The sequence below is a fragment of the Leucopleurus acutus genome, assembly GCF_964270905.1.
Source record: "Leucopleurus acutus genome assembly, chromosome: 14".
Taxonomy (NCBI): Eukaryota; Metazoa; Chordata; class Mammalia; order Artiodactyla; family Delphinidae; genus Leucopleurus; species Leucopleurus acutus.
The window spans coordinates 62,818,560-62,834,965 of record NC_139156.1 but is presented as its reverse complement, the minus strand read 5'-3'; the positions used below and the strand labels follow the sequence as shown (position 1 = coordinate 62,834,965).

The 16,406-nt window shown below is 44.3% G+C and overlaps 1 protein-coding gene across 1 annotated transcript in view; it reads left to right on the top strand.

Moving 5' to 3' along the window:
* The window catches only part of HKDC1 (hexokinase domain containing 1), a 40,106-nt gene extending 24,059 nt beyond the window's left edge, over window positions 1-16,047 (top strand). The window contains exons 10-18 of the mRNA XM_082855122.1: window positions 22-326; window positions 1,943-2,088; window positions 2,182-2,301; window positions 8,605-8,700; window positions 8,877-8,976; window positions 10,369-10,552; window positions 12,499-12,654; window positions 13,163-13,396; window positions 15,849-16,047. Coding sequence (XP_082711248.1) covers window positions 22-326; window positions 1,943-2,088; window positions 2,182-2,301; window positions 8,605-8,700; window positions 8,877-8,976; window positions 10,369-10,552; window positions 12,499-12,654; window positions 13,163-13,396; window positions 15,849-15,996 — 1,489 coding nt within the window. The 3' untranslated portion in view covers window positions 15,997-16,047. The remainder of the gene's footprint in view (window positions 1-21; window positions 327-1,942; window positions 2,089-2,181; window positions 2,302-8,604; window positions 8,701-8,876; window positions 8,977-10,368; window positions 10,553-12,498; window positions 12,655-13,162; window positions 13,397-15,848) is intronic.
* Window positions 16,048-16,406: the final 359 nt, after the last annotated feature.

The following is a 16,406-nucleotide window of genomic DNA, read 5'->3' as shown; positions in this document are numbered from 1 at the left end:
CCATCCCCCCTCCACCTCCAGATACCCAAAACGCCTGCACAAGGTGGTGAGGAAACTGGTCCCGAACTGTGACGTCCGCTTCCTCCTGTCGGAGAGTGGCAGCACCAAGGGGGCCGCCATGGTGACCGCAGTGGCCTCCCGCGTGCAGGCCCAGCGGAAGCAGATTGACAAGGTGCTGGCTTTGTTCCGGCTGACCCGAGAGCAACTTGTGGGCATTCGGGACAAGATGCGGGTTGAGCTCGAGTACGGGCTGAAGAGGGACACCCACCCGCTGGCCACGGTCAAGATGCTGCCCACCTACGTCTGCGGGATGCCAGATGGCACAGGTGGGCCGTGCACAGCTCCCTTCTCTGATGGGCCACCCAGAGCTCGTATCAAAACTCCTTAAATCCAGTTAGGTCTTTTGTTTCAAGAGCCTTGGGTTCATGTCTGTAATGGAGGGAGGAGGGTTGGGGTAGAAGGTTAGTACTCTGCTCAATCTGTTTGCTTTGGCTGATCCACGGCACTGGCAGTGAAGATTACCTAAGTTAGGTTCCATGTGTGTGAAGACCCAGATGCTGTTCCCAGGGGCTGCCATCTGGACACTTGGAGTGTCTGGCTTGTCTTCCCCCCTCTTCTCTGGCTGTCTTCTCTCCTGGGGCTTGGCTCTCTTCCTCTCCTCTCTCTTCACTTTCTGCCCCTGACTTTTCCGATACTTGATCCTTCTCCTGGTCCTCTGTGCTCGTCTGACGGTAGCCACAAAACTAGGGTTCTAGAGGTCAGTTCTTTAGACAGGTTACTCCACCTCTTTGAATCTCATGAGTCTCACCCAGATATAATGACCTTTGTAAAATGCTTCATATCTTTAATTTGCTTTTGAACGTTTAATTTCATTTTGTGCTTACACCTACTCTGTATGTTATATAAAGAGAATGATTCCCATTTTATGGATGCCAAAACTGAGACTCAGAGAGGTTAGGTGACATACTCAAGGTCACACAGTTGTACTTGGAATCTCTCAACAACAAAGATCTTTTCTAGAGCCAGTATCGTTTGAGTCTACTTGGGGGGAAAACAATAAGAGCAGTAAAAAAGATGCTATTCAACTCTTCATTCTTTCATAGCTTTTATCCTTTTGCCTTTATTCCTCAAAGTTTCATTAAGCACCTGCTACTTGTCAGGCTCTGTTGTAAGCACGGTAACAGAGCAGTGAAGAAAACACAGTCCCTACCCTTATGGAGCCTAAGTTCTGTTGGGCTGGCAGACAGTAGACAAATAAACGCCAGGTGATGCCGTGTAATGACAGGGCTATGAAGAAAAATAGACCACCGTCAGGGGTAACAGAACTGTCTGAGAGTGAGGTCGTTGGCAAATTCAAGGAACAGCAAAATGACCAGTGTGGCTAGAACAGAGTGAATGAGGCAGGGAGAGAGGTGAGGAATCACACAGAACAGACTGACATGCTCTGCAATGTCAGAGAACCGAGAGGCACTGCACGGGGGGGCCCTGGACGGTGGTGGACGTCAGACTCAATACAGTTTCTTATTAGTCAGGTGGGGGTGTGAGAATCCAGGGAAGGGGTGAGCAGGACAGAAGAATCATTTCATGCTCAGGATGAACAGCTCCTCTAGGCCATATGACAGGATGGAAGCACCTTCCCGAGTCCATTGTAGTCAGGTAGCCTGGCCTGGATTCACCCTCAGAGCCTCCCTGAGCATAAGTATCATGTGTGGCCTTTACCAGACAGCAAGAAAAGCAGGCTGGCCTCAGATGGGCTCAGGGTGCCTGCCCAGTGCCCTGACACTGTGCTTGGTGACCGCCACACCCCTTTGGCCCATGAGCCCCAGGCAGGCAGGCTCTGGATCTGCTCACTTTCAGCATCACCTCTTCCTCCCAATGCCTGCACACAAGGCCCTGCTCGGTGCGTGCTGGTGGAATGCAGCCCCCACTTTCTCCACCACAGAGAAAGGCAAGTTCCTTGCCCTGGATCTCGGGGGAACCAACTTCCGGGTCCTCCTGGTGAAGATCAGAAGCGGACGGAGGTCAGTGCGAATGTACAACAAGATCTTCACCATCCCCCTGGAGATCATGCAGGGCACTGGCGAGGAGGTAAGTTCCGGGCAAGCGGATCCGCACTCCGAGGTGCCAGCCTGCCACCTTGTACAGTGCAGGCCTGGCATGACTCCCGCTCTCTGCCTGCAGCTGTTTGACCACATTGTGCAGTGCATCGCTGACTTCCTGGACTACATGGGCCTCAAGGGAGCCCAGCTGCCTTTGGGCTTCACATTCTCATTTCCCTGCAGGCAGGCGAGCATTGACAAGGTAAGACGGCCCAGCCTGGTGGGTCCATTCCCTCCTACACCTGGGGAATCTCGAGACAGCTCTGAGTCACTGTTCATTTTGTTTCGGGGTCTCAGGTTCAGGGCAGCTGGGGAGACATGATCGAGAATTTGGACCATTTAAGTTTTTTCTATTTACTGTGTCCCCTTTCCATTATTATTGTTTCTTTGATTGAAGTTTACAAAATAATTTAGTGTAGTATACAATAAAGGGACACTTGGATAAGGCTACTGTTAAAAGAGAGGTCAAATCATGTTATCGAGAGATAAGAGGTAAGGACCAGTTAAGGCCAGTTATAACTCTTAGTCTACAATATTACCTGGGTCTTCCTGTGTAAACAGGGAAATGCAGTAGGTCGTAGGGTTTTTATTGTCTGATGAACAAAAGCATACCAGTGCCTCAGAAGAAATGCATTTCTTTCCTGATATTAGAATTTCAGGAGTTTATCACATAGGCACTTACCTAGTTGACATTGAAGAACATCATGGATAATGATTTTAATACATTATTCATAATAATTTAGAAATGTACATCACAAGATTTTTCGTGGAATTCTTGGATAAAAGCACCATTCACCAGCTTATGGAGAACAGAGTACTCTCTCTTGCTCTCTGATAGGCTTATGTCAACCAAACTTACAGGACTGGCATAAAAGCAGAACACCACTCCTCAATTTATAGAGAGAACTCTGGTCAGCACAGCAAGTCAGCCAGAGAGCTCATGACAATAATAAGAATGACACCAAAGATTTGTTAAGATTTTGTCTAATCCAGTCAATGTCCCCATGATGTACACACTAGTTTTGCCTTGTTTATTTTACCATTTCTTATTGTGGTAAAATAGATATAACATTTACCACTTTGACTGTGTTTAAGTGTACACTGGTACACTTAAAAAGTACAAGTGTACTGTGGCATTAAGTACACTCACATTGTTATGAAACTGTCACCACTATCCATCTTTCGAACTCTTTCATCTTCTCAAACTGAAACTCTATACCCATTAAGCAATAACTCCTCACTTGCCTCTCTCCCAGCCCCTGGTAACCTTTATTTTACTCTCTGTCTCTATAAATTTGACTATTCTAGGTACCTCATATAAGTAGAATCATAACAGTATTTGTTATTTTGTGACTGGCTTATTTCACTTAGCATAATGTTCTCAAGGCTCATCCACGTAGAATTTCCTTCCTCTTTAAAGCTGAGTGATATTTTATTGTATGTATACACACTATTTTTTTTTTTTTTGCGGTACGCGGGCCTCTCACTGTTGTGGCCTCTCCCGTTGCGGAGCACAGGCTCCGGACGCGCAGGCTCAGTGGCCATGGCTCATGGGCCCAGCCGCTCCACGGCATGTGGGATCTACCCGGACCGGGGCACGAACCCGTGTCCCCTGCATCAGCAGGCGGACTCTCAACCACTGCGCCACCAGGGAAGCCCAGAAAAAACTTTTGACAAAATTCAACACCCATTTATGATAAAAAACTCTCCAGAAAGTAGGCATAGAGGGATCTTACCTCAACATAATAAAGGCCATATATGACAAACCCACAGCAAACATTGTTCTCAGTGGTGAAAAATTGAAACCATTTCCACTAAGATTAGGAACAAGCCAAGGTTGCCCACTGTCACCACTGTTATTCAACATAGTTTTGGAAGTTTTAGCCACAGCAATCAGAGAAGAAAAAGAAATAAAAGGAATCCAAATCGGAAAAGAAGTAAAGCTGTCACTGTCTGCAGGTGACATGATACTATACATAGAGAATCCTAAAGATGCTACCAGAAAACTACTAGAGCTAATGAATGAATTTGGTAAAGTAGCAGGATACAAAATAATGCACAGAAATCTCTTGCATTCCTATACACTAATGATGAAAAATCTGAAAGAGAAATTAAGGAAACACTCCCATTTACCATTGCAACAAAAAGAATCAAATACCTAGGAATAAACCTACCTAAGCAGACAAAAGACCTGTATGCAGAAAACTATAAGACACTGATGAAAGAAATTAAAGATGATACAAACAGGGGCTTCCCTGGTGGCGCAGTGGTTGGGAGTCCGCCTGCCGATGCAGGGGACATGGGTTCGTGCCCCGGTCCTGGAAGATACCACATGCCGCGGAGCGGCTGGGCTCATGGGCCGTGGCCGCTGAGCCCGTGCGTCCGGAGCCTGTGCTCCGCAACGGGAGAGGCCACAACAGTGAGAGGCCCACGTACCGCAAAAAAAAAAAAAAAAAAAAAGATGATACAAACAGATGGAGAGATATACCATGTTCTTGGATTGGAAGAATCAACATTGTGAAAATGACTATACTGCCCAAAGCAATCTGCAGATTCAATGCATTCCCTATCAAACTACCAATGGCATTTTTCACAGAACTAGAACAAAAACGTTCACAATTTGTAAGGAAACACAAAAGACCCCGAATAGCCAAAGCAATCTTGAGAAAGAAAAACGGAGCTGGAGGAATCAGGCTCCCTGACTTCAGACTATACTACAAAGCTACAGTGATCAAGACAGTATGATACTGGCACAAAAACAGAAATATAGATCAATGGAATGGATAGAAAGCCCAGAGATAAAACCACACACATATGGTCACCTTATCTTTGATAAAGGAGGCAAGAATATACAATGGAGAAAAGACAGCCTGTTCAATAAGTGGTGCTGGGAAAACTGGACAGCTACATGTAAAAGAATGAAATTAGAACACTCCCTAACACCATACACAAAAATAAACTCAAAATGGATTAAAGACCTAAATGTAACGCCAGATGCTGTCAAACTCTTAGAGGAAAACATAGGCAGAACACTCTATGACATAAATCACAGCAAGATCCTTTTTGACCCACCTCCTAGAGAAAGGGAAATGAAAACAAAAATAAACAAATGGGACCTAATGAAACTTAAAAGCTTTTAGACAGCAAAGGAAACCATAAACAAGATGAAAAGACAACCCTCAGAATGAGAGAAAATATTTGCCCATGAAGCAACTGACAAAGCATTAATCTCCCAAATTTATAAGCAGCTCAGGCAGCTCAATATTAAAAACGCAACCCAATCCAAAAATGGGCAGAAGACCTAAATAGACATTTCTCCAAAGAAGATATACAGATTGCCAACAAACACATGAAAGGATGCTCAACATCATTAATCATTAGAGAAATGCAAATCAAAACTACAATGAGATATCACCTCACACCAGTCAGAATGGCCATCATCAAAAAATCTGCAAACAATAAGTGCTGGAGAGGGTTTGGAGAAAAGGGAACCCTCTTGCACTGTTGGTGGGAATGTAAATTGATACAGCCACTATGGAGAACAGTATGGAGGTTCCTTAAAAAAGTAGAAACAGAACTACCATACGACCAAGCAATCCCACTACTGGGCGTATACCCTGAGAAAACCGTAATTCAAAATGAGTCATGTACCACGATGTTCATTGCAGCACCATTTACAATAGCCAGGACATGGAAGCAACCTACGTGACCATCGACAGATGAATGGATAAAGAAGGTGTGGCACATATATACAATGGAATATTACCCAGCCATAAGAAGAAATGAAATTGAGTTATTTGTAGTGAGGTGGATGGACCTAGAGACTGTCATACAGAGTGAAGCAAGACAGAGAAAAACAAACACCGTATGCTAGCTCATATATATGGAATCTAAAAAAAAAAAAAAAAGTGGTTTTGAAGAACCTAGGGGCAGGACAGGAATAAAGACGCAGACGTAGAGTATGGACTTGAGGACACGGGGAGGGGGAAGGGTAAGCTGGGATGAAGTGAGAGAGTGGCATGGGCATATATACACTACCAAATGTAAAATAGATAGCTAGTGGGAAGCAGCTGCATAGCACAGGGAGATCAGCTGGGTGCTTTGTGACCACCTAGAGGGGTGGGATAGGGAGGATGGGAGGGAGACGCAAGAGGGAGGAAATATGGGGATATATGTATATGTATAGCTGATTCACTTTGTTATAAAGCAGAAACTAACACACCATTGTAAAGCAATTATGCCCGAATAAAAATTAAGAAAAACAACAACTAGAAATAGAACAACCATGTGACCCAGCAATCCCACTACTGGGCATATACCCTGAGAAAACTATAATTCAGAAAGAGTCATGTACCACAGTGTTCATTGCAGCACTATTTACAGTAGCCAGGACATGGAAGCAACCTAAGTGTCCATCTACAGATGAATGGATAAAGAAGATGTGGCACATATATACAATGGAATATTACTCAGCCATAAAAAGAAACAAAGTTGAGTTATTTGTAGTGAGGTGGATGGACCTAGAGTCTGTCATATAGAGTGAAGTCAGTCGGACAGAGAAAAACAAATACTGTATGCTAACACATACATATGGAGTCTTAAAAAAAAAATTTCTGAAGAACCTAAGGGCAAGACAGTAATAAAGATGCGGGTGTGGAGAGTGGACTTGAGGACACGGGGAGGGGGAGGGATGGGCTGGGACGAGGTGAGAAAGTGGCATGGACATATGTATACTACTAGATGTAGAATGGATGGCTGGTGGGAAGAAGCTGCATAGCACAGGGAGATCAGCTTGGTGCTTTGTGACCACCTAGAGGGGTGGGATAGGTAGGGTAGGAGGGAGATGCAAGAGAGAGGGGGTATGGGGATATATGTATATATATAGCTGATTCACTTTGTTATATAGCAGAAGCTAATGCACCATTGTAGAGCAATTATACTCCAATAAAGATATTGAAAAAAAATTAATACACATGGGAAGGAGGAAGCTGTGTGCAGCTGTCCATGGTCCTGAATGATCCAGGGCACAGGTGCACCTCCTGACTCAGGACACTGGGCCTTCAGGCCTCTCTCCCAGCAGTTCTGACAGGTTCATGAAGACACAGCTAAGAAGGAGGGGAGACCAATGGACAGCTGGGAGCAAAGCCACTGATGGCTGGGGAGAAAAAAGAGAGACTTAAAAATTGAAGTAGAGTTGATTTACAATATTATATTAGTTTCAGGTATACAACATAGTAATTTAATATTTTTATAGCTTATACTCCATACAAGGTTATTAAAAAATATTGACTATATTCTCTGTGCTATACATTACATCCTTGTAACTTATTTATTTTATACCTAGTAGTTTATACCTCTTAATCCCTTTCACCTATTTTGCCCCTCTCCTCACTCCTCACCCTTCTGGTAACCACTAGTTCCCAAAAGAGAGACTTAGGTGTGGTACATATATACAATGGAATATTATTCAGCCATAAAAAAGAATTAAATTGGGTCATTTGCAGAGATGTGGATAGACCTGGAGACTGTCATACAGAGTGAAGTAAGTAGAAAGAGAAAAACAAGTATTGTACATTAACGCAAATATGTGGAATCTAGAATGAACTGGTTTGCAAGGCAGAAATAGAGACACAGATGTAGATAACAAATGTATGGACACCAAGCGGGGGAAGTGGTGGAGGGGGATGAACTGGGACATTGGGATTGATATATACACTAATATGTATAAAATAGGTAACTAATAAGAACCTGCTGTATTAAAAAAATAAAATTCAAAAAAAAATTAGAAATACATTTTCTCGGTATTATAAAAATTATACATGCTAATTTTAGGAAAATTAGAAAATATAGGCAAACAAAAAGGAGAGACTAAAAGGTAGCAGTAATTTTATACACAGAGGGAACCACCGTCAACCCCCTGGTGTGTGCATTGTTCCAGGCCTTTTTCCAGATTTGAGTGTGTGTGAGTTTTAAAATAATAATAGAATAATTCACCATCTATATTTGTTTAATGTGAGTTCACTTAGCAGTGTATGGTGAGCATCTTTCTCTAACATCTAACGTCTCTTAAAGCATTATGTTTTTATGGTTGTAGAGCATTTCCTATATTGATGTACAAGATGATAGATCCATATTGTTGGAATGACAGGATGCCTCTAGTTTTTCCTGTGAAACAATGCTTTGATTAACATTTTGCAGCTTTATCACAAAGATGTGATTGATTGGGTAAATTAGAACTGGCCTTTGTTCTGTGCAGTCATGGCCAGGGAACATGAGTTGACCCTTGATAAATATGAATTGCTACAATTATTCCTCAGCAGCAGACCTTGTCTGAGCATCACGCCCTGTGGCACCTCTGGGCCCAGTGTTAGGGCTACAGATGGAAGCACAGTCAAAAGCATTTGACTACCCGTCAGCTATAGTGCCTTGCATCTATTTGATGCTGAGATTGTGTAGTGGTCCCAGCAAACTATTGTGCAAATGAATTTGCCCTCCTTTCTTACAGGGAACACTCATTGAGTGGACCAAAGGCTTCAAGGCTACTGACTGTGAAGGGGAAGATGTAGTGGACATGCTCAGGGAAGCCATCAAGAGGAGAAATGTACGTTATGGTGTTAAGGCTCATGCCTGACCTTGCCCCTTTCCCGAGGCCCCTCTGCTCTGCCATCCTATACCCAGCCCTGTGACTCTGGCCTCTGCCCACATCAGGCTGATGTGCCCCTCCTGAGCCTGTTTGGCTTGCACATCCTACTTATAGTAGAGCTGCTTCCTTTGCAGGAGTTTGACCTGGACATAGTCGCAGTTGTGAATGACACAGTGGGGACCATGATGACCTGTGGCTATGAAGATCGTAATTGTGAGGTTGGCCTGATTGCAGGTAAGTGATCAGGCATGTCCTATTGGCCTACTCCCATCTGATCTTTTAGAGGTTCCCTTTTAACATAGTGAAGGGCAGGGGGCCATTGTTCCATTACGTAGAGGTTCTGAAGCCAGCTTTCTCCAAAGTAGAGACAGAGTTAAGGTTGGGATTCCAGGTCTCCTAATTCCCAAGTCTTTACTTAACATCTTTTTCCCTAAGGGTCCTAAGCCAAGGTTTTCTTTTCTGTTGAGGAAGGAGAATAACATAGAAAGAGGGGACTTTCAAATTAGCGCCTTGGGGCTGATTATTCTGGGAGGAAGGAGACCCCAGTTGGATCAGGTTGGCACGGGGCTGAGGGAGCTAGATTTTCATGTTGGCTCCAACATGCACCTCCTCTGTTCTCTGACCTCTTCTGGCTGTCAGGATGCACAGGATGGAGAAGAGTTGGAAAGAAACCTAGGAGAGAAGAAGGGAGTGGTCTGAGGTATGATATAGGCCTTTTAAGGGTCTTTTGGAAAAGTCTGGCAGTGTTTAGGTGCAAGGGTCGATTCCAGGGGGATACTCTAACAGGTGAGGGGACAGGTGGTATTTGAACAGGTGGAGACAGGGGTGATGGGCATTCTCAGTGACAGGCACGGGTTAAGTAATCACAGAATCTGGGAAAGTTGTTCCAGCTGGTTATCTGGGCTTCCTGCGTTTAAGTAGTACATAGAACAGGAGATGGGGATATATTGAGATGTCTTCAATGCCAACTAAGAGGTTTCATCTCACTCCAACACTTACCTACTTTGTGACCTTGGGCAGGTTGCTTATTCTGTCTGGACTTGAGTTTCCTCATCTGTGGGAAGGGCTGGGCTAGATCTAGGAGGACAAAGAGGTAAGATTTGTTTGATTGATGATAATAGTTGCCTGGACTGTTGTGTTGAGAATAGTTCTGAGACCAGGTCATGGACAAAGGAGAAGAGGGTGGCTTTCAGATGCCAGGTGTCTACTTATCCAAGACCAGATGATTCCTCGTGGTCCCTTCCAGCTCTGACTGCTAATTCTGTGACTGCTTGGAGCTTACTTGGTGTGCCTGTGGCTTATCAATAATCATGAGGAGAAGGAGGAGGAGGATAATGATATCACAGGTACCAATTCTATGTGGAGGAAACTTACGAACATCGTCTCATTTTTTTTTTCTTTATAACAAATCTATAAAGCAGGTATTATTTCCTTTTTACAGATGAAGTAATTGGCTCTCTGAAAGATGAGATACTTGTCTAGGGTCACCCAGCTATGAGTGTAAAGCTAGAGTCCACACCCAGTTGTATCTGACTCCAAACCTAAATTCCTATCTACTGTACCCTGCTGGCTCTTTAAGACGTAGTGGTGTCTTTTGAAGACTAAAGTCCCATCTTGACCTTTTAGGAACAGGCAGCAACATGTGCTACATGGAGGAGATGAGGAACATTGAACTGGTGGAAGGGGATGAAGGGAAGATGTGCATAAACACAGAGTGGGGAGGATTTGGAGATAATGGCTGCCTAGATGACATCCGGACCCAGTACGACAAGGAGGTGGACGAGGGGTCCTTGAATCCTGGCAAACAGAGGTGAGGAGGGCAGATGTGTGCATTTATGCAGGTTGTGCAGTGTACGACTTCAGCAGATCTAAGGGGGCGCCATTTTCATGTTACAGACACCATAGTTTGTATATTTATGACAACTCTCCATCGGATGTTAGTGAAATGTCTTATTTGAACAAAAGCATAAAGTTATGACAAGTTTCCAACAAAGAGAAAGAAGGTGAGCCTTTTTCTAATTACCACAATGTACCATAAGGTCTAGTGGTGGCTTTGGAAGTGAGGCAGAGGTTGTCAAAAAGTCCATTCACTGTGGACTGGGTGTCCCAGAGGTGGGACATGGTGACTTACTGGGCCCTCTCAAGATGGGCTTCTAGTAGGTCCAGTTTAGAGGTCAACATCCTTAGACTTTCAAGAGCAGGCTGCCAGGTTGGTGATCTCTGTTATTCTGGGGGTGGGGAAGTGGCTGCAGGTGATGGGTGGGAGTCCTGGTTCTCAGCCATGACGTTGTGTTCCAGCATGGGTCACAGTCACTTTGTGAGGTGTATTGCAATTGATAACCATACTAAAGATACTGAAAATAATGATGGTTTAAAAAAAACACAAAACAGAGTACATGTTCACTTGCATTCTCACATACCTTCTTGAACAGGAGAGAAAGGGGTAGACAGGGATAGAGCTAGCGTGTGGTGGATTGATCATTAGCCTGAGCCCATCCATTACGACAGGGATTGGCAAACTTTTTCTGTAAAGGACCAGATAGTAAATGTTCTACTGTCAGGCCATATGGTCTTTGTCACAACTAAACCCAGTGTCTTACTATATAATATAAGATGAAAATATACATTTATCCTGATGGATGATATCCAAGTGGAAAATTTGAGCAGATAGGAAATGTAATGGGATGCCTGGGCCACAGGTGCCTCGCTGACTGTTGAACTGAGAAAACTCAATAGGAAGAGGCTTGACAAGACCAAGACCAGCCCTGGTGGTCCCTCACCTTCCTTTGGCACTAGTCTTTGTAGGTGGGAGGCAGGTGAATTGTGGTCAGCCCAGCTGAACCAGGGACCAAAACACAAGGGACCTTAACAAAGGGCCTTATCTCTAAATCCCAAGTTGGGGCATCCAAGTTTTATGTCTGAATCCACTGGAAGCTCACGTTTTTGGAGTGAGAGTTTAAGGGGGTAATATACTTGAATTCACCTGCTGTCACCAGTATTTGTCTAAGTGTCAGTTCTTTAGACGGATGAGGTCCTGAGCAGTTAAGAGAACACAAGTCCAGCACGTAAGTCTCAGGCACACTCAGATTTCCATGTGACCCTGCAGGCAGTGGCAGTCCAGCTCTGCATCATTGTTATTAATACTGTGACACATACCTGGGCAGCGTGCCTGATCAGTGCCTGTCGATTGCAAAGCTCCTTTTTCTCTTGCACCTTCCGCCTTGGAGCTCACAGCCTGATAGAAAGGGGGAAGGGAGCTAACATTTGGACCACCCTTGGTGTGTGCATACAGTTTAAATGTGTTATCTCATGGAGCAAAAACTCTAGTGGAACAGATTTCTTCAAATACAAAGCCAAGGAGAACTAGCTTTGGGGCCAGGAAAGGGACTCACTTTAGCTTAGTGTCTACTGTGCACCAGACGGTTGCCTCCCAACAGTCTTGTGGGGTCAGGGTTTTGCTCCCTGTTTTATAGATGATGGTTTAAAGTGCTTGCTCAGGTCATGCAACTAATGTGTGGCAGAGCTGGGACCTAGTTCTTGCTCAATATGGCTCCAAAGCCTGGTCTTCCCACATCATACTGTCTCCTGCATGCACTTCTCTGGGCCTGCTGCCCACTCTGACTCACTGCAACCCAGGCAGCTGGTGGATGCCAATGGCATGCCTTCCACACTCTGACTTGTGATCCTTTCGGATCACACCACTCACTAGCACTGATTTTCCTGCTCTTGCCAACCTTATCCCTCTTCTCTAAACAGATACGAGAAAATGACCAGTGGGATGTACCTGGGGGAGATTGTGCGGCAGATCCTGATTGACTTGACCAAGCAGGGTCTTCTCTTCAGAGGGCAGATTTCAGAGCGTCTCCGGACCAGGGGCATCTTTGAAACCAAGTTCTTGTCTCAAATTGAAAGGTGACTCGTGATCAATTTCACCTGCTTGGCTTGATGTGACAGGCCCTATGTTGGATGTGCCGCTGTCACACCAGGTTCCGGCAGATTTGAAATTTAAAAATAAAAAGAATAAGGGCCTGGCTGGGCATAGGGTTGCCTCCTGGGGTTGCGCCCTCTCTCCAGCTGTATCAGGACCACAGCACCCAGCTGAGGGTCCAGCAGCCTGTCTGGGCCCCGAGGTTCCTAAATGGTTACACAGGAGTTAGCTTAGGCAAAAAAATGATCCTCTTTTGATCCTGAAAAGATGATGTGCTCACACTTTATTCTTTAAAGATGATGGGACTTCCTGGGGGTGGCAGACCTTCTTGAATCTCAGCTTCTAAGGCATCCTGCTCCAATCCTACCACTGCTTGGATCATTTTCTTCTCCCTCCCGCTTGAGCATCTAGGGATGGGGGCCTGTGAGCCCCGCGGAGCGGGTTCTAGGACCCCGGGAATAGGTCCTGACGTCCTGCTCTGCTTGCCTGCAGCGATCGGTTGGCCCTCCTCCAGGTCAGGAAGATCCTGCAGCAGCTTGGCCTGGACAGCACGTGTGAGGACAGCATCGTGGTGAAGGAGGTGTGCGGAGCTGTGTCCCGGCGGGCGGCCGAGCTCTACGGTGCCGGCCTGGCCGCCATCGTGGAGAAGAGGAGGGAAGACCAGGGGTTTGAGCACCTGAAGATCACCGTGGGTGTGGATGGCACCCTGTACAAGCTGCACCCGCAGTGAGTGCTCCAGAGAGGCAGGGGTGGGGCTGCTGGGGCTGAGTGTGGACCCTGGGGAATCTGACAGACAAAGTGCAGGCCCTGGGGGCTCTGCTTCCTAGTGCTGTGATGTGGGGTGTTCACCACCCTCTCTGAACCCCAGGCTCCTCATCTGTAACAGGCAGGCAGTAATAATCTCTGCCTCCTAGGCCTGCATCAGGGTTGAGTGAGTTCCTACATGAAAAGTGCTCTACACAGTGCTCAGTAAATACAAGTGATTATTGTTAACACAGTCTCACCTGACCTCACAGGGAGCAATGAGAACTGACTATTTTGCACAGTACAGAGCATGTGACAAGTATGAGCTCAGAGTCAGGAGGCAGAAGGATTAAGAGTGAGTTTGAATCCTGGCTTCACCACTTAGAAGCTGGGGGGCCCAGGGCCAGTTTCTTACCCCCTTTGACCCTAATTCTTTATCTCTAAAATGGTGACAAAAATCACACCTACCCCATAGGTTGTCAGGAGAATTAAGTCAAATAGTGTCTGTAGACTATGTGGCACATCGAAAAGATGGCAGTGAAAGCTTTTATTTTTATTTAATGTTTTATATTTTGTTTTGGGGATGAAGCTTATAAAAGCTTATAAAAATTTCCAATCCTGCTGAAATGTATACATGAGCATATTATTACTGCAATCCTTGATTCTTAGCCCTTCCTATGATGCTGACTAATTATCCAGAATAACTGACTAATATCTTTTCTTGGTTTTCCCCTTGGGGGTCACATATTTTTGGTGTGGTTCCTACAAGCCTTTTCCTTTGAACCAAGACCTGACCAAGGGACAGAAACCACATGACCATTTCAATAGGTGCAGACAAAGCAGTTGATAAAATCTAGCACCTTTCATGATAAGAGCACTCAACAAACTAGGAATAAGGGAGCTTCTTTAATCTGGTAAAAGCATCTATGAAAAACCCACAGCTGACATCATACTTACGGGTGAGACACTGGATGCTTTTCCCTTAAAATTAGGATGAAGACAAGGATGTCCACTCTTGCCACTGCTGTTCAACATTGTACTGCTTCTAGCACTGCCTCCAGATGGTTGTGTGGTTTTGTCTCTCAGTCAAGTTTTGATTCAAGGGAGAGGCTTATAGGAACCAGACCAAAAATATGTGACCTCAAGCAGAAAATCAAGGGTGAGTCTACACAAGGCAGTTAGGCAAGAAAAAGAAATAAAAGACATCTATATTGGAAAGGCAAAACTAAAACTGTCTTTGCAGATGACATGATTTTGTATATAGAAATCCTAAGGAATCCACAAAAAGCTATTGGAAGGAGCTGAGAAACAAATTCAGCAAGGTTTCAGGATGCAAGATCAGTGTACAAAAATCATTTGCATTTCTATGCATTAACAATGAATAATCTGAAAATGAAATTAAGAAAATAGCATCAAAAAGAATAAAATACTTAGTAGTAAATTTAATAAAAGAAGTGTAAGGCTTGTACATTGAAAACTACAAGACATTGTTCAAATAAAGAAAACCTAAATAAATGGAAAAACATCCCATGCTAGTGGATTGTGAAACTTAAGATTGTAAAGAGAACAACTTCCCAAATCTTTTGTTTCTAATTGAAGTATAGTTGACATGCAATATTATATTAGTTTGAGGTATACAACACAGTTATTTGACATTTATGTGATCACCACAACGTCTAGTAACCATCTGTCACTGTATAAAGTTATAGCAATATTATTGACTATGTTCTCTATGCAGTATATTATCCCCCGACTTACTTATTTTATAACTGGAGGTTGGTGCCTCTTAATACCCTTCATCTATTTTGCCCAACCCTCTAGTCCCCTCCCTTGTGACAATCACCAGTAGTTTGTTCTCTGTATCTGTAACACTGTTTCTGTTTTGTTTGTTCATTTGTTTTGTTTTTTAGATTTCACATATAAATGAAATCATGTAGTATTTGCCTTTCTCTGTCTGACTTATTTCACTTAGCATAATACCCTCTAGGTCCATCCATCTTTTTTGCAAATGGCAAGATTTCATTCTTTTTATGGCTGAGTAATATTCCGTTGTGTATATATGTACCGTATCTTCTTTATCCATTCACGTATTGATGGGCACTTGGGTTGCTTCCATATCTTGGCTATTGTAAATAATGCTGCCGTGAACATAGGAATGCATATATCTTTGCTAATTAGTGTTTTTGTTTCCTTTGGATGAATACCCAGGAGTGGAATTAGTGGATCATATGGTAGTTCTATTTTTAATTTTTTGAGAAGCCTCCATACTGTTTTCCATAATGGCTGCACCAATTTACATTCTCACCATCAACTGATGAATGGATAAGCAATCTATTTTCCATCTATGCAATGGAATATTATTCATAAAAAGGAAGAAGTACTGATACACGCTACAACTAAGTGCTGATGATGCTTCTCTTTTTCTTTCTTATAGCTTTTCTCGGATATTGCAGGAAACTGTGAAAGAACTAGCTCCTCGATGTGATGTGACATTCATGTTGTCAGAAGATGGGAGTGGAAAGGGAGCAGCTCTGATCACTGCTGTGGCCAAGAGGTTACAGCAGGCACGGAGGGAGAACTAGGAACCCCTTGGGGTTGGGCCGCATGTGCCTTGGATACTGACCAGCCTTTCCTCTGGCAGATGAGTTGGTCAGAGACCAGCAGGCAAGCTTCTGGCTGACTTCACCTTCTGGATAGCCAAAAGAGAACCCCAGGTTCTTGGGTACTCTTAGCATTCTGTTACTGGTTTTCAAGGGCATTAAATGACATCTCTGTTTGGCGTGTTTGGACCAAAGATGGGCCAACTTATAAAATCAAAGCATTGGGCCCAAGAGATCCCCTTTCAGCAAGTCTTTCAGTTGAGACCTGAGCTGTTAGTTCTCTATGGCTTTGGGTCCTGTGGCTGCTGGGCTCAGAAACAAATACACGATCTGCCCATGTGGCCTGGCTGGCTGAATTCCCCACTGGGATGCTTCAGCCATTGCTTGTAATA